The sequence below is a fragment of the Podarcis tiliguerta genome, assembly GCF_965153285.1.
Source record: "Podarcis tiliguerta genome assembly, chromosome: 16".
In the NCBI taxonomy this organism is placed as follows: Eukaryota; Metazoa; Chordata; class Lepidosauria; order Squamata; family Lacertidae; genus Podarcis; species Podarcis tiliguerta.
The window spans coordinates 36,459,143-36,477,917 of record NC_139549.1 but is presented as its reverse complement, the minus strand read 5'-3'; the positions used below and the strand labels follow the sequence as shown (position 1 = coordinate 36,477,917).

At 47.6% G+C, this 18,775-nt stretch overlaps 1 protein-coding gene across 2 annotated transcripts in view; it reads right to left on the bottom strand.

Moving 5' to 3' along the window:
* LOC310666794 (transmembrane protein 132D-like) overlaps window positions 1–18,775 on the bottom strand; it is a 453,449-nt gene that overhangs the window by 335,352 nt on the left and 99,322 nt on the right. For both annotated transcript variants that reach the window (XM_083418173.1, XM_083418174.1), the window contains exon 2: window positions 6,053–6,944. In XM_083418173.1, the coding sequence (XP_083274299.1) occupies window positions 6,053–6,944 (892 nt within the window). The remainder of the gene's footprint in view (window positions 1–6,052; window positions 6,945–18,775) is intronic.

Genomic DNA, 18,775 nt, shown 5'->3' with positions numbered 1-18,775 from the left:
GTTACCAGGTTCGGCCATTTAAAGCAAAACAAGGCAAAGTGTGAGCTGGTAACAACAACATGGTAGAAAATAGAAGGGGGGGGGTGAAGGGACAACCTGAAGATTCTCTTGTGTGTTCTAAACAATCTAGTCTCATTCACAGTCAAAATGCACCAAATCTGTGTTGGGATATACCCTAGAGATCAACTACTCCAACCCCTTGTTCCAGGCAGCAATGCAGGATTGGAACTATTACATCCAGTATGGTGGCTATTGGCTTACAGTAACACAAGGCTGGGCTTTTTCACTAGTGGCACAAGTGGGGGAGGGCCTCTCCCTACCAAAATACAAGAGACCCCTTCCATTCTGCTGGTTCCCAAAGACACACCGTTCTAAGCATGCGTTCCCCTGCACTGAACTAGGGGCATTATGCTTAAAATTTGTTGGCTGAGAGAATGGATGCTTCTTGAAAACACTGATGTTTTGGATTTAGAAGGTTTTAACAATGTATTTGGTTGGCATGCATATCTGTGGTATGATAAGGTTAAAGTACACAGAGCCTTTAAAAACCATATTGTTAGAAAAGCATTGTTTAATGTCTGGATAAGATATAAGGATTTGTTAGAAAATAAAACCCCAAGATGGCTGTCACCAATGGAAGTGAAGGCACTGAAAAAACTCAATATGGAGGCCAAATGGCCAAAGTATTGGGAAATTCTGAAACAAGAGGGTTTCGTTGCATATTTTAAGCAACATGCATATTTTAATTATGGATTGATTTTATAGTAAACCACTCAGAAGCCATTTTGGCAAATAAGTAGTAAATAAAACCGTCATCACCACTGAAAGGTGGCCATTCAGCATCGGCTTAAATACCTCCAGCTTTCCTGATTCCCCCCCCCCTTTTAATACATTTTTATTGGTTTTTTAACATATCATTTCCAACAGTCATATAACATAACTTTTCATCTTATACAATATTTTAGACTGCCATTTCTTAATTTCACTATTACTCTTAATTATCATTAACTAATAATTCTCCTCATAGTCTTCCTTGCAATATTTCGAGTAATCCTCCTTACAAAACTTCTTGCAGTCCTACTAGCGTAATCTGTTCAGTACAATTACCGTATTTTTCGCCCTATAGGACGCACCGTCCCATAAGGCGCACCTAGTTTTTTGGGGGGGAAATAAAGGAAAAAAATTATTTCCCCCCCAGGCGCGGGGTTGGGGAAGCCCGAGCTTCCCCCGACCCCAGCCCCCAAACAGGCAGCTCTCTGCAAGCCGTGGGAGCCCAGTGCTGGCTCCCGCTGCTAGCGGAGAGGTCCGCGAAGCCTGGGCGCGCTGAGCTCAGCGCGCGCAGGCTTCGGCATGCAGGCACCTCTCCGCCAGCAGCGGGAGCGTTCCCGCTGCTAGCGGAGAGGTCCGCGAAGCCTGGGCGCGCTGAGCTCAGCGCGCACAGGCTTCGGCATGCAGGCACGTCTCCGCCAGCAGCGGGAGCGTTCCCGCTGCTAGCGGAGAGGTCCGCGAAGCCTGGGCGCGCTGAGCTCAGCGCGCGCAGGCTTCCGCATGCAGGCACCTCTCCGCCAGCAGCGGGAGCGTTCCCGCTGCTAGCGGAGAGGTCCGTGAAGCCTGGGCGCGCTGAGCTCAGCGCGCGCAGGCTTCGGCATGCAGGCACGTCTCCGCCAGCAGCGGGAGCGTTCCCGCTGCTAGCGGAGAGGTCCGCGAAGCCTGGGCGCGCTGAGCTCAGCGCGCGCAGGCTTCCGCATGCAGGCACCTCTCCGCCAGCAGCGGGAGCGTTCCCGCTGCTAGCTGAGAGGTCCGCGAAGCCTGGGCGCGCTGAGCTCAGCGCGCGCAGGCTTCGGCATGCAGGCACGTCTCCGCCAGCAGCGGGAGCGTTCCCGCTGCTAGCGGAGAGGTCCGCGAAGCCTGGGCGCGCTGAGCTCAGCGCGCGCAGGCTTCCGCATGCAGGCACCTCTCCGCCAGCAGCGGGAGCATTCCCGCTGCTAGCGGAGAGGTCCGCGAAGCCTGGGCGCGCTGAGCTCAGCGCGCGCAGGCTTCGGCATGCAGGCACGTCTCCGCCAGCAGCGGGAGCGTTCCCGCTGCTAGCGGAGAGGTCCGCGAAGCCTGGGCGCGCTGAACTCAGCGCGCGCAGGCTTCGGCATGCAGGCACCTCTCCGCCAGCAGCGGGAGCGTTCCCGCTGCTAGCGGAGAGGTCCGCGAAGCCTGGGCGCGCTGAGCTCAGCGCGCGCAGGCTTCGGCATGCAGGCACCTCTCCGCCAGCAGCGGGAGCGTTCCCGCTGCTAGCGGAGAGGTCCGCGAAGCCTGGGCGCGCTGAGCTCAGCGCGCGCAGGCTTCGGCATGCAGGCACCTCTCCGCCAGCAGCGGGAGCGCTCCTGCTGTTTGCGGAGAGGTCCGCGAAGCCTGCATTCGCCCCATAGGACGCACCCAGATTTCCCCTTCATTTTTGGAGGGGAAAAAGTGCGTCCTATAGGGCGAAAAATACGGTACTTTCCAAAGCTTTCCTGAAATTTCAACCCACTTGTTTTGCAAGTCCTGCCCCACTTAGGAGCAACACAGAAGACATTTGTTCCAGCTTCTGCATGACAGCCCTTCAGATATGCAGAATCGGGCCTCCCCCTCTCAGATCTTATGGAGCAGGCAGGATGGCAAAGAAGGATATGGCCCTTTAAGTAACCCACAACTGACCCATTAAGGACGTCAAAGGGAATCACCAGCACCTTTAAGTGTGTCCTGCAGCAAGCTGGTAACCAGTGCAGTCAATATAAAATAGGTCTGTAATGGTTCTAGGGGTTGCTTGTGCGTAAATCGGTGCCAACACCTGGCTGGGTTGCCTGAGTGAACCTTTACTGTCCGGACAGCCACTCACCCGTGGCTGTCTCAATCGCTGGCAGAATCCGTCAGTGGGCGTTTCTTGAACTTCTTCCAGCATAAAAGTTCTTTGACGCCTAATCGCCGCCTACTTTCCCTGCGCAGAAGCCTTCTGCGCAGGGAGGGTGTGGGCATCGGAGGACCCGTGCTCTCCCCGCTGGTCCCCGGCGAGGAGTCTTGGAGCCACCTCGCCGATTCCCCCTTCTGCCCCCCTCCTCCACTGGTGCTACGCTGATTTCCTTCCCCAGAAGATGTGCTGCTTCTCTCCCTCCCGGGATGCTCTCCGGAATCCCTCTGAAGCCCTCCCTCTCCTTCTGGCTCCGATGACAGTTCCCTGACAAGGTGTAATCGTCTCCAGCAGCCAAGCACCCAACAGTACCTTTACTGCTGCATTCCCAACTAATTGAAATTTTCGAGAGACTTTCAGTAAGCGTTTTAAGTTTGATTTGTATTGCAATATAGAGAGTTCAATGGGACTTATTCCTGAACAGACACACATGGGATCATTTTGTTAGTGGACATTGTTGGGAGCCCCCACACCCACCCCGAATCTACTCTATGGCCCTGATCCGTGCCCCCACCATCAGGATGATTTGCCCTTTGCTGCCCTGTGTTTCCATGGAAACATGCAATTAAAATAAGCTTTAAGAAAGGGAGGGTGCTGGACTGGCACAGCATAGGACTGGATATTGCTGTTTAACTGCTGTTAAGCAAAAGGATCTGATCCTGCACTGTACCGAGCCTTCACAAGCAACTTCCCTGCACACAAGAGAATCTGCTGCCAAAGGAGCAGCACCATGAAGTATTGGATCCTTCAGGCGGAAGGAAGAATCATAATCATTATTTTATTATTTATACCCCGCCCACCTGACTGGGTTGCCCCAGCCACTCTGGGCGGCTCCCATCAGAATATTAAAAACACGATAAAACATCAAACACTAAAAACTTCCCTAAACAGGGCTGCCTTCAGATGTCTTCTAAAAGTCAGATAGTTGTTTATTTCCTTGACATCTGATGGGAGGGCGTTCCACAGGGCAGGCGCCACCACCAAGAAGGCCCTCTGCCTGGCTAGGGAGGAAGTCTCTCTTTCATGTGATTTCTCATGCCTGCCTCTCCTTCCTGCCCTCAGATAGCTGGGGGCCCTCAAACTGAACTAGAGAGATCCAGGGCTGTCTGAGCCTGACCCAAACAAGACCTGGACCCCTCAAACAGATCTGGTTTGGCCTGGAATCTCATACTCTGTAACCATCCCGATTCTTCCAGGACATCCCAGAACTACAGAAGCCATCCCAGCTTCTGATTAGTTCCATTAAATATGAGATTATTTTGCAACATTCATGAATATTTGGTATCTTTGGTACAAATATGAACCTTGTATTTCACTTTGAAATATTATTTTATGCCATTCATTCTTGTTAAGCTTTCTATGACTACTATGATTATTATTTTATTATCTTGGTTTTTTCTTCTTCCTGATTTTATGACTGTTTTTAAGTACAGATAGGGTGAACCTACATGAATCAGCAACTTGCCACAATCAGTTCTTTGTAACTTTCCTCTTTATTAGGGTCTGTTACTTTTAAGGAAGGGGACGTGGGTGGCGCTGTGGGTAAAAGCCTGTGGGTAAAAAACATCCCATCTAGTTTGGGCATCAGTATAAGAACCAGGGACGCAGGTGGCGCTGTGGGTTAAACCACAGAGTCTAGGACTTGCCGATCAGAAGGTCAGCGGTTCGAATCCCCGCGGCAGGGTGCGCTCCCATTGCTCGGTCCCGGCGCCTGCCAACATAGCAGTTCGAAAGCACCTCCAGATGCAAGTAGATAAATAGGGACTGCTTACTGGCAGGAAGGTAAACAGCGTTTCTGTGTGCGGCACTGGTTCTGGCTCGCCAGATGTGGCTTTGTCACGCTGGCCACGTGACCCAGAAGTGTCTCTGGACAGCTCTGGCCCCCGGCCTCTTAAGTGAGATGGGTGCACAACCCTAGAGTCTGTCAAGACTGGCCCGTACGGGCAGGGGTACCTTTACCTTTACTTTTAAGGAAAGGGCAGGTGTTGTGTTGTTTTTATTTTTTATTTTAGTTTTTATTGGAATTTTATTTACAGCATAACATAAACCCCACCCCCACCCCAAAACACAAATCCACCCGCATTAAACATGAATATAACATACAATAAGCATAAAATACAACAATACAAACAACCAAATAAAAGACTTCCTTTATCCTGTATCTGCCTCCTTATTTACTTCTTAGAAACTGTTTCCTTTATGAATAATTATGAAGATTTTTCTAATGATAACTTAAAAATCCACTAAGTCTCCTGCAGACATTAATTGAAACAAGTCCAGGTATGTATTTTAGGACACAGTTTTGTGAAGTATACTCCGCATTTTCCCCATGCTTTTTGAAACTCTTGTCAAGTGTGATCTCTAATTGCCTCTGTTAATCTAGCCAGTTTAATATACTCTTAACAGTTTGTCTTGCTATTCCTTTTTTGTTGGCACAGTTTCTTTTTTCCAGTTTTTAGCAATTGCTAATTGATAAGTGTTGTGTTGTTTTTATTGCAACAATCTATATGTGATCTTTTATGTGTAGATGTTGTATAAGTAGATATAGAAAACAAACAATAATTTTTTAAAAACCCTTCCCTGCATCTCTGTAGGGAGGTTTCAGGAGGGAAGGAAGAAAAGGGGACACCTTTCACCTTTCCCAAACTTCAGAATCTTCTCTCTCTCTTGCTAGGCAAGCAACAAATCGTTCAAGCTTGGCTGGCAACCAAATCCGAATATAAGAACTGAAACTGGGACTTTGAAAATGACCATTTCCTTAAATACAACTGTATGTCAGCCATCAAATAATGCCAGTGCACAACGTCAATCAAATATAGACAAAAACTAAATTACTACTGCCTGCCAACCTTCAAATGCCGCCAATTCTGCTATACCATCACCTTCTAAAAGGCTACGGCGCATCAGCTATCAAACAGCCTCGCACATTAAATGCTGCTATCAAATGTAAACATTGAAGCAAAGCATCATCAAAATGGGTAAGATTCAGGAATCAAGAGATTTGGTGGGTGTTAAAGCAAAAGGAAGAAGCAGAGCATCTAAGGAAGAGTTAATAATATTCACATGGGAGAACAAACTGATCTGAGTTACATATACAGAACCGATTGCTCTTACCTCAAGGTGAACTGGTCCTCTGTCGAATTTTTAGCAATAGACACCACAAAGGTCAAAACATCACCTTGCTTGACAGTCTTTGGTATATACTGTATAGCAATGTTGCTATCCAGCCACATTTCGCTTAAGGAAGGGCTGCCTCGTGTCTGGTAGAGGAAAACACTCCCAATTCGCTGCAAGGGTGGCCCCGATTCATCAATATCATTGCGCCCAGGTCTGATCCCGTTGTTCTTCCTTAGATCCTCCTTAGCGCAATCCCCTTTCTCGTCCCCTGGTTGGATAGCATAATAAAGTTCCACTGGGCTCCCTTCCGACTGATTCAGCAGCTTCTTACGGCCAGCAACTACCGTCGGTGGGTTGAACCAGCTAGGGAGAAGTTCCAACTCAGCCACACACAACCCCAGATCTCCTTTCAGCCGACAGCTCCCCCGGACTTCCCTCGTCTCTCGAAAAGCGAAGACCCTTAAGCATGGCAGCTTTTCAGTGACGCTGTAGTCATCCCAGTCCCTCCCGACTATATAGAACAGGACCTGGACTTTGGGGTGGCTTAGGTAGACTTTGTTGTTCATGATGTATGCCTTCAACTTCCAGTTGAAAGAGAACTTGGGGGCAGTCGCTCCGAATGGATTTGAAGGTGACAATAGGTCCTGGGGAACCACCTGCTCAATGGAAAAAGGCCCATACGTTGCATTCAGGATGGGAGGCCTCTTGGATTTATAGACTAGGAAGGACTCCACTCGAGACTGAAGGCTAGAGTTCCTCATGATATCCTGGTTTGCTTCTTTCAGAAAGAAGGAAACATCTGCATTGTGGATGTGGTAACTCACAGGCAGATATGTCGGCAGCAAGGAGAACCTCTGGATGCTCTCCAGGATCCCCCGGCTTTCCGTCACTGGTAAAAGGAAAGGAGAGTTTAGAAGCCTGAAAGCTAATATCGAGGGGAAATATTCCAAGGGCCAGAAAAAAAGACACCATAAAAGCCCTGTGGCATCAGAACAAAAGGTCTATCTGCTTCAACATCCCATTTCCCACAATTGCCAGTCAGAGGCCTCCAGGAAGCCCCCAAGCAGGGCATGAAAGCAATAGCCCTCTTCTGCAGATTGTCCCACACCAGCAGCTAAGAAGTGTACCAGAGATATACCACCTGTGAATATGGATTATCAAAGCTAAAAGCCACTGGCAGGTCAATTGTCCAACAGGGACCAGTCTAATCCCCTTTTAAACCCGCCGCCACTACATTTTATGCTGATCTGATAAGGGGTATGGAGCTGTTGCCTGCCCACCCACCCCTTCCCCCTTCATTCTGGTACCATCTGGAATAGAACAGCTTGATGTGATCACATTGCACACAGGTGAAATGGCAAAAGTGGAATGTTACATTTCAGACAGTAGGTGGTGGAATGTGGAGATAAAAACGTTTCCCTGTGGAAAAGGTTCCCTTTTGTTCACAAATGTAAGCAGGAACGTGGTCTCAGTTCAGGATGATCCTGTGCTGCTGTGTAATGCATCACGGAAAGGCCCAACCAGGGCATAAAAAAAGGCAAGGTGGGACAAGGTTTAGGCTGGATTGATGTACAGAGCTCTGAAGCTTATCCAGCAAGTAACAAGCTGAAAATGAACTCTTATACAGTAGTAGAGGTGGTGGCAAGTACAGCCTAACTGTAAGACTTCAGACTATGGATCAAAAGAGTGAGAGAAACCTTCCGGAATACCAGCACAAAGCAGTGGGGTGGGGGGTGAGAATGCAACTCTCAGAATGCCAACATATTTCATGGATGCCCAGGAAGGTTTTCTTGTCTGTGGTCACTCACCAACCCCATTCAAGTGCTTACTCAGAACTATTAAACGCTAGCAGGGAGGACCTGGTGCTGTAATACAATGCTCTACTTAAATGGTCCAGCCTTCTCCAGTACTCTCCTACTGCAGCTGAGCAGGACCGTCTCAGGTCTTCTGCATGGAGTCCCTTGAATCAGAGGAAGGCAGTGCAAGACCTTCAGGCCAAGGTGCGGGGAGACTGGCCCTACAGGCTCTTCTAAGAGCATTTCTGAGGCTGCCCTTACATGCCTTTCCTCTTTTGCTTCAGTGTCCTCACCCTCCTCCCCTGAAGAGGAGGAATCTGACTCCAGGGTCATGGCCAATCCTTCAGAGGCCTTCATCTGGTCCTATCTAAAGAGCTGGCAAACTAGTCCTGCCTCCACCACTCATGCATGTGGGGATGGCCTCTCAGAGTGGGGCCTGTGCACCTATGTTGGTGGCAGACGCAGGAACAGCGCACCATCTCCATGCAAAGGGTCTGTTGAACCTCTGGAGTATCCCCCAAATCATTCCATGGTCTTGCATGGGAGTTGAAGGGTACCATGTTGGCAATCCCTTCCTTAGACCTCATCTGCCTTTCCCCACCCCCCACATTGCAAAAATACAAGTGCGCACTGACAACCCCATTGGAGAGCGGAACACCTTTTCGCCTTGTGTTTTGACCCATGTGCAGGGGCAGTTCTGCACATCAGTCAAACACAGCAGCAACCTTGAACATGCACCAGTTCCCACATTCATTTTGGAAAGTCTCCAAATTAAGCTGGATTTTGGGAAATAGCGGCAACTGAGGCAGATAAAACATATGAAACAAGAAAAATAAAACCCGAACAAAACTGAGAAAACCAGTGCCTATCTAAAATCAAGCACATTCAAAGGACTGTGAGCTACTCCCCAATATTCAATTCACTCTATTTCTGATGCTCAAGGCTGCAATTATCAGGGGTTATGTAGCCAAAGCTGCACCATCCATGTGCAACAGGGAGGGATTAGCAGGCCCAGTGGTGGAGCATATGCCCGTGTTGCCCAGGGCGGGCGCGTTCCTGAAGGTCACGGGTGCACGCTCCTGAGGGGCGCGGAAGGTGCCCTCCCAGGCACGGGATAGCGACGTGCGCACCCACTGATCCTGCTTCCTTCCTCTCCCCTTCCCGCTCGCCTGCCTCCTCCAGCCGGGAGCACAGGGCAATGGTGCACCACCCGCCTGTGACTCCTGCGCCTACTGCCAGCCATCAGGGGAAGGGGGGAGCTGCTGTGCCACGCTCCTGGCTGGAGGAGGCAGGCAGGCAGGCGAGAGGATGGGAAGCAGGAAGGGGAGAGGAAGGAACCAGCAAAGTGGCGCAGCAGCTCCCCTCGTGGTAGGTGTGGGAGTCTGAGTCACGGGCGGGCAGAGCACTGAATATCACCCTCGCTCAGGGATGACACCTGGAGTGGTTTCCCTCCTGCACCCACCTACCTCCACCAGTGCGCAGGCCCAGAGAAACCCACTGGATGCTGGCCCATTTGGGCAAATGAGGCACTTCCCTGCTAAACCTCAGCCAGCCTTTCACCTATCCCTGACTTACAGCCATTCTAGGAGATGGCACAGCCTACCACTTCCCCCTTCTTTGTCTTAAGTGTCACCCTTGCAGAACACAGAAAAGAGGGAGATGAGGACAGAGCTGAGACCGATGCCATTGGCTCTGGCTGCACCTACTAGTGGTCTCCTTGCCTCCTGCCTATGGACATCAGCTGCCATTGGAGAAATCCCAATACTGACAGAAGCGAGTGGAGTGGGGGAACCAAACATGGGGAAACCCCAAGATAGCTCAATGAGAACTGAGTATGAGTAGGAACATAATGCTGGCTATTAAGGGAGTAGGAAGAGGGAACAAAGGTGGATAGGGAATGGCGTGCCCAGAATCTGGAAGTACACCACACCGAAATGTTTGATACACTTCCCACTTCTAGTTTCAAACACTAGTTGCAGCAGCCTACTGCTTGCTTTCCTTTTTTTAATGCAAGAGAGGTGGAACAAGGACAAGGTTGTGCACAATTGTGGATGGCACGTTAATCAAGCAAGCTAATGAGTTAACCCAGTACCCCGTGGAAACTCCAAATTGAGCATTTCATCACTTGCCAAACACCAACAGTTTCAATTGCAAAGATAATTCTTCAAATTTGGGCCCACAAGTTGTGTTCCTTTTTTTTCTATTATTCTTTTAAATAATTGCATTGTTCTTGCACCCCGCCCACCCTTTTTCCAAGTAGTGTGGTGTGCATTGGAGTGGGAGGAGGGGCGCGAAGGCAGAAGGGTCCATCTCATTTTCAGATTTGCAGGTAACAAGAATTAAAACTAAAACCTTAAAATAAAAAAGATCCAGAATATATTAACAGCCAGGTGGAAATAGGATGTTTTCAACATCCACACTAAGATGGAGCTCTTTGCACCTCCTTTGGGAAACTATGCTACAACTAGGGTGCTATCACAATAAGTTGCTGCCCTGTATTCCCACCCAGCAAGTCTCTTTCCATGTTTGAAAATACAACGAGGAGCTCACCTTGTGGGCATGCTCATATAGCGGGGGGGGGGGGGGGACAGGACAGTATGTCCTATATTCCTTTATACATATCCTGGCCTGCTGGTTCAGAGCATTTGGTGTGCAAAGTTACAGCGTTTCAGCAGGAAACTATGGGACACGCACTCTCTGAAATGTCTGCAGGAGCAAACAGTATTGAACATAGGATGATAGTGTTCAACCACTCTGAGACACTCATAACAAAAATGGGCCCTTTGGTCAGAATTTTGGGAAATATTGATCTGCACGAATTTCAAGGAAGGAGAGAGGGAGGCCTTTGAAAGTTCACAACGCTTTCTTCCCTCATTCCGTGCCACCAGCAGTGCCTTTGACATCGCTTTGCGCTCTGTTTATGGTTGTTTTAAAGGCTTGCATAATTAAAAGCTCTGAAAGACTGCGGTAAGACCCAACTCACTGATACAGTCTTTGCAAACCGCACATACACACCCGTTCACCCATGAAAAACAGCACTAAGACTTCAGACTATGGATAAAAAGAGCGAGAGAAACTTTCTGGAATACCAGCACAAGGCAGTGGGGTGGTGAGAATGCAACTCTCAGAACGCAGATGTATTTCATGGGTGCCCAGGAAGATTTTCTTGTCTGTGGTCACTCGTCAACCCCATCCAAGTGCTTACTCAGAACTATTAAACACTAGCAGGGGGAACCTGGTGCTGCACAGATATTAAAATGTGATTTTTAAATGGAGAGTGTAATTTGCGAGTGTGCACCTATCATACCAAAAATTGGGTGAATTCAATCCCAAGTCATATTTTGGTTTGCCATCTTTATTCAAGATGGCACCTGGCATCGAAACATCAACAAAGACTGTCACCCCCACTTCGGGAACTCTTAGGCCAGGTTTGGGGAATGATCTCTCAAGAGGTGGCTGAACCTCTGCCCCCCAAATAGATGACTGTACATGAGACCTTCTGAAGGCAAAGCAGATGCCCTAAGCACTGAGCAGCAGCTCTCCCCAATAAATAGATGCAGTGCAGCGGGAAAAAGCAAGAGGCACTGGATTAGAGTTATTCTTGCTGTGGACCTTTGCTTTTTTCTTCCCAGGGGCTGTGCTGAACTTTCCTTTGATTCCATACCCTCCAACATTTCTCCAGTGAAAATAGGGGTGCCCTATTCAACAACAACAACAACAACAACAACAATTTATAACCCACCCATCTGACTGGGTTGCCCCAGCCACTCTGAGCAGCTTCCAACATCTATAAAAACAAAATAAAACATTTTAAAACTTCCCTATACAGGGCTGCCCTCAGATATCTTCTAAAGGTTGTATCTCCTTGGCTCGCGGGTCTTAGAACTCCATACCCTCCAACATTTCTCTGATGAAAATGGGGACAGCCTAAGGAAAAGTGGGACATCCAGGATCAAATTAGAAACCAGGATGGCTTCTATAAATCTGGGACTGTCCCTGGAAAATAGGGACACTTTGACAGTCTGCAATTGCAGCCTGCTGTGTGGGTTGTTGTGCTGCTGGCTTCTCTGGGTTCAGCAAAAGGGGGCTTTGTGGGGGCTAGGCTGGGCACAATTGGTGTTCTGCAGCTGAAGTCTCCTCTTCTCCTTTGATAATGCTTAATGAGTGAAATATATTCAGAGTCGAGTGTGAATTTCATGCTCTTTATTCTGCTCATAGTAGCAATGAATTAATCTTTCGCCAAAATGTCTAGCTATATATACATTATTTACACAATGGGCCCTGCGTGATTGGCTAATTCCGGGCTGCTCCTGCAGGCCAATCAGGTTGCCGATTCACTTCATCCAGGAGCCTGATTGGCTGCTCCTGCAGGCCAATCAGGTTGCTGATTCACTTCGACCTGGAGCTGGATTGGGTGGCACCTGCGGACCAATCAGACTGCTGCATTCTGGATCCTATTGTTCTAGGATTCAGCTCAGTACATAACAATGAGTCATGCTTAACTGATATCACTGGGGTCCATCCCAAGACATCACCAGGGCCTGAAATTTCAGGGTCTGGGATGCTCCTGACCAGGCAAGCTGCATGGGAGAGCCATTCTTCATAAGAGAAGACAATGCATCATATCTCTCACATACAGAACTGGGGGCCAACATCTGGGGCCCCTGCACAAGAGAGGAATGCTATCCTAGTATCAAGGCCTCACCTCCTCTCTACAGTAGAGCAGAGAGCAAAAGTCGCCCCCCCCCAAAGAAAATCCACAACACAGAACTGGTGCCAAAATACTTAATCAAAGAGGGTGTTGGGTCTTTCGCTTCCTCCAGCAGTTTAGGTGAAGTGGCTCCCTGACCTTCAGCAGGGCTGGTAATTTAATTTGGAAGGCACTGGGGTCCTTAAAACAATCAAGCGAGGAGGAATAGCTAATGAGGCTATGGTGGATTGCAATTACAGCCGAAAAAACAGCATGCAAATATTTCCAAGGTGGAGTGCAGAAACAGTAGACGGGATCTGGGGGGGGGGGGCGGGGAGAAGGGGAGAGAGAAAATTAATATATGAATTATGTAAAAGGAACTGACTAAATTAGCAATGATAATCTCTTCTTTGATTTGTGACGCTGTTTCCCAAACTTTCTGAACTATTTGTACATAATTCTGCCTTTTCTTACTCTTCGCTTTCTAAACGAGTTTTTTTTAAAAAAAAAAAACTTCATATTTTTAATAAAAAAAGTGATAATCTGTTTTTTCTAGAGGAAAAGGTGCGGGAACACACCTCCGTCAGAACACCCACCCTAGAGATCCTTTGTGGGCCAGCCAGAGGTTTGTTGAGGCTGCTCAGCTGAGCCAAAGGGAGCCTTCCTCACCTCAACTGAGCAGCCTAACAAGCCCCCCTCCCCTGCGCCTCTCCAGAGCAGCATGGGGGCTTGCTCAGCCAAGGTGCATCTTTCCCTCATGTCAGCTGTTAGCTGGGTGGCTGAAGAGCCTCAGCAAAGCCTCGCTGCACCTCCAGCTCATGAGACCCTCTCTGGAGCCCATAGAGGATGTCTCCTTCAGGCTCCAGAGGCACAGCAGGGCTTTGCTGAAGCTAGCCAAGTCTCTCCCCATGCTTCCGGGGCCCAACTGAGAGGTGCTGGAATGCTATTCCGAAGAGGTCCGGCTGGAAAAAAAAGCCCTGGAGATAATACAGCGGTACCTCGGGTTACAGACGCTTCAGGTTACAGACTCCGCTAACCCAGAAATAGTTAGCTTCAGAACTTTGCTTCAGGATGAGAACAGAAATTGTGCGGAGGCCCCATTAGCTCAGGTTATCTCAGGTTAAGAACAGTTTCAGGTTAAGAACGGACCTCCAGAATGAATTAAGTTCTTAACCCGAGGTACCACTTTAATACAAATACATTACACCAGACTCAGAGACTTCATAGGCCTCCTCCTCCTTCTCCTTCTTCTATGACCACTCGTAGCCGAGTAAGATTGTCTTCCATAAACATGGTTTTAACAGTGAACTGTGGAGGCCAATTCTGGATCCACAGCTCCTTTCACAGTGGGAACATAGGCCTAGTCCTCTCTTGTGCTTCGAGTTACTCCCTAAGGCTTCCTTCAGGAAACCTGGGTGGCCACGGAACACGACAGGAAGATTTTTTAAAGCAGGGATAACCAACATAGTGGTCTTCAGATGTTGTGGGGCTCCAGCTCCCATAAGCCCTAGCCGGTTGCCTGGGATAACGTGAATTGCAGTCAAAGTTGATGTAAAGGAACAATAGAGGGAGAGCGGGAAAGAACCACTACAACCCTACTGGCTTGGGATGGCCTAGCTTCAGTTATCCATATTCTGCTAACCTTCAGGTTAGACTACTGCAATGCATTGTACATGGGGCTGCCTTTGAAGATGGTTTGGAAATGACAACTACTGAAGCACACTGCTGCAAGACTTGTTAACTGTGACAGGAAGCCATGCCCATGTCCACCTTTCCCCACATGAACCTGCCTAGGCCCTGAGATCATCTCTGAAGACCTTTCCTTGGATGCCGCTACTGAGGGAGCTCTGACAGGTAGCGAGGAGAGAATAGGCCAATGATAGGATTGTACTGTTGAATCCGTTTTTAATAATATTTATGTGGATTTTATTATTGTGCTGTTGCTTGACTGTAGATCACTTTGGGTATTTCTTGGTGGGTAAAAGGTAAAGGACCCCTGACAGTTAAGTCCATTTGCGAACGACTCTGGGGTTGTGGTGCTCATCTCACTTTACTGGCCAAGGGAGCCGGCGTTTGTCCGCAGACGGTTTTTCCGGGTCATGTAGCCAGCATGACTAAGCTGCTTTTGGCGCAACGGAACACTGACACCAAAGCAGCGCCCGGAAACACCGTTTACCTTCCCACCAGAGTGGTACCTATTTATCTACTTGCACTTTGATGGCTTTTGAACTGCTAGGTTGGCAGGAGCTAGGACTGAACAACAGGAGCTCTCTCTGTCACAGGAGTTTGAACTACCAACCTTCCAATTGGCATGCCCAAGGCTCAGTGGCTTACACCACAGTGATGTACAAATTCAATAAATCTCAGATATCTCCCCCAAGTATTTATTATTAATTTGGGGAAATAGCTCAGTCAGTAGAGCATGAGACTCTCGGGGTCTTGGGTTTGAGCCCCACACAGGGCAAATGATTCACTCCACAATTCTATATATTATTATTTTGTTTTGTTTTGTTTTCCCCACCTTTATTTCCAAGGCTAATTTCTTTCCGAACCTGCATTAATGGTCAGATAGCAAAAGGGAGAATATATTGGCACAGCCTTACATAAAACAACTCAACCCCATATACATGGGCTTCACTACAACCCCCAACATCCTTGACCCTTGGTGATGTTTGCTTAGCTGATGGGAAGTAGAGTCCAATGACCCAGAAGGCTACAAGTCCCACACCCTAGAGATTTATTTGTTGGTTGGAACAACTGATTCTCCATTTATTCTCTTTTTTAAAAAACCAACCCTTGAAATAAAGCATTGCCACCTAGCAAAGAAGACCAGCAATCTCCCATAGAAGGCAAATGCTTCTGAAAGCTATTCCAGTGAGTCTCTTTGCAGGTCTTATTTCCCATGTTATGCTAGTCTCTCTCTTAATGAGCCATTTCCCCTGTTATTCCCCAACAGGGAACGCTGAAGGCTGCTGACATGATTTGCTACTGTGGAAGTGCTAATCAGCAGCACTCAGGGAAGAAGAAAAAAACCCAACACCAACGGTGTGGGCGAAAAATGATGACCATCTAGTGGAGTTTTAAAAGCAAATTCCACTTTTTTCTGGAGGGACGTAAATATGCAGTAGAGACAGCACTTGTCGGGTGAAAACTCAAGCTGTAATTAGAACTATACATTCATGGAAGGGAGAATAGTCCTTCCGCTGAACACACCGTCTATAGTATGCTAAAGGATGAAGACAGCCTTTCTGGGCTAATTGCATCTTCCAGCTGAGCTAAGAGACAGGTGCACTGGGATGGAGAGAGGTGATCTGGTTGCATGCTGGGCCAAAGCCACATAGGGCACCAGAGAGTCTTGGAACCTAGAAGCAAACTGGTAACCATATATCTTTATTTGAATTATTATTATTCATATAGATATAGTTATAGGCATACAATATATATGGAAGTGAAAGCTGGACCATAAAGAAGGCTGATCGCCGAAGAATTGATGCTTTTGAATTATGGTGCTGAAGGAGACTCTTGAGAGGCCCATGGACTGCAAGAAGATCAAACCACTCCATTCTGAAGGAAATCAGCCCTGAGTGCTCACTGGAAGGACAGATCCTGAAGCTGAGGCTCCAATACGTTGGCCACCTCATGAGAAGAGAAGACTCCCTGAAAAAGACCCTGATGTTGGGAAAGATGGAGGGCACAAGAAGGGAAGGACAGAGGACGAGATGGTTGGATAGTGTTCTCAAAGCTACCAGCATGAGTTTGACCAAACTGCGGGAGGCGGTGGAAGGCAGAAGTTCCTGGTGTGCTCTGGTCCATGGGGTCACAAAGAGTCGGACACAACTAAACGACTAAACAACAACAACAACAATACAATGGTACCTCGGTTTTCAGACATCTCCGTTGAACTCGAGCGCCGTAAACCCAGAAGTAAATGTTTCCATTTTCAAACATGCCTTGGAAGTTGAATGACTTCCGCTGAGTGTATATGTTAATTTTCTCTATTAAATTTGCAGGCCACCTTTTGCACCTTGATTTTCGAATGTTTCAGAACTCAAACAGTCTTCCGGAACAGTTTACGTTCAAAAACCGAGGCACCACTGCAGTTAGATAGATATAGACATAGATATGAGAGACCCGCTGTCCTCCAGATTATGAATGGGTAACCTGTCGATTTTGATTTTCTCACTTTCTCCTTTTTAGTTATGCACAATTCCACATCCATTCACTATTTTTAAGTCCTTGTGAAAACCTATAAGCATTTGGTGCTCATTTCTCATCATAAGCATGTTTGTGCACAGTTTTGCCTAATATTAGGGCTGCACTCTGGATCCAGCTGAAGCCTAAACCAAATGAGGTTGATTTGTGGGACAGCCAGTTTTTGGCTAAGTCAGGTGGTGACAGCCCCACTTTGCTCTGGGTCAAGGCAGGCCTCCTGGAGCAATTCAGGACTGTCAGGAGGGTGAGGGAGGACCCACAGATTCCAGTAACATTGAACGCTGGTGAGCGAGGATTTAATTTTGCTGCCTGCTCTTTGCAAGCACTTTTCCCACAGAGAATACGCTTTTGAAGCAGCACCCAGCGGGAATTGCTTGGGAGAGGAGAAGGATATGCTGTGTCTCCTTCTTTACCTATTCCACTCCCAACCTTATGTTTAATTAGGGCTTTAAAACTCTAATAAAACATGGCTGCATTTAGACACTCTTCAACCTCAATTGGAACTGTATGCTAGATGTAAATAGTGAATGCTGCTGCATGTCAATGATCAAATACTGACTACTACATAGCAGATACGATCAAATACTAACTGCTATTGCATGCTGGCAGCCATATGCTATCACCTAACAATGTGAAACTCCCAGATCTTTGCATGAGAAATCTGATGCAGAAGAACATACCAGCAACACACCCAAGATCAAGAATAGCCAACGTGGTGCCCTACAGATCTTCTGGACCACAAACTCCCATCATCCCTGACTATTAGACATCTTGGCAGGGGCAGGGGGGATTGTGATTTTCAGTATCTGGAGGGCACCATGTTGTCTATCCCTGTCCAAGATCATTTTTGGAGAACATCTGGCATGAAAAATCCACAGCAGAAAATGGGCAAAAATTTGGGTTAGGGTGTGGCAAATGTGGGGGGGGGGGGAGAGGACAAATACTTTTCAATATTATTAAGATTACAATCTCTCTTGTTACTTATGGATTCAGGTCTCATTCTGCATTTTCCCTTGCAGCCTGACGAAACACCATTAAATGCAAACGGGCACCGAGGATGCAACTTTCCAAAAGCAAGAAACAAAAGGCAGTGGTGCTTCCAGAGCACTTAGTCTTTTAATTCATCTCTTCTATTAATTGCAATCCCATTGCTCCCTCCGCCTTGAGTTCCAAGGTGATGTTTCATTGCTTGATTATTTCAGAGTCCTAATGAGCAGGATGCAAAGCTCCTCGTATTTTCCCCCAAACTGTTTGAGTTTAATGTTTAATTCGATGGTGGTTGTGTATGTGTTTGGGGTGCAGGGTAGGGGAGCGAGTTTCTCCTTCCTCTACCTCCCTTTCATTGCCCTTTCTTCAAAACGCCATTGCCCTCCCAACAAGCCTGAAAATGAGATAAGTCGTTTTTTGGCTTGGAGATCAACAGATGCCTAGGAGGAAAAGGGGCATGGATCCAGGCACATAGAGGAAGCAAAGGAAGCTGGGTAGGCCAGGCAGACTGGTCCACTCGCAGCAATGCCTCTCCTTTAGCCGAAGAGGAAAACGCTGTGTGCTGAATTTCAATCGAATCCTTCTGGAAGCTGACAGCAGCTTAAAAAAAATAAAAGCCAGCCAAAGGCCAGGAAATTCAAATGGGTTTCGCACTTTATCTGGAGGGAAAGCAGTGTCAGTAAACAAAATCAATGGTCCCACCCCAGCACCAACAACAAAAAAACTTCGGAGCACCATCTGGATCTCAGTTAATTCATAAATGATTGATAAAGGAGATAAAGTGTGTGTGTGTGTGTGTGTGTGTCCCTTCACAGAAGCTAAAAAGCAGTGATCTGAACAAGAGATGGAGAAGCTGTCACCCTCCCATTGTTGTCGTTACTGTTGTTATTTATTAAATTTATTATTCACCTGTCTGTCAAAGTGCCTTACAATATTTTAAGCAAAAAAACACCATCTGCATACATACAACCAGCACAAAAACATCTGAAAGCAATTCATTAAAAAAACAACAACCTAGATTAAATCATCCCACCC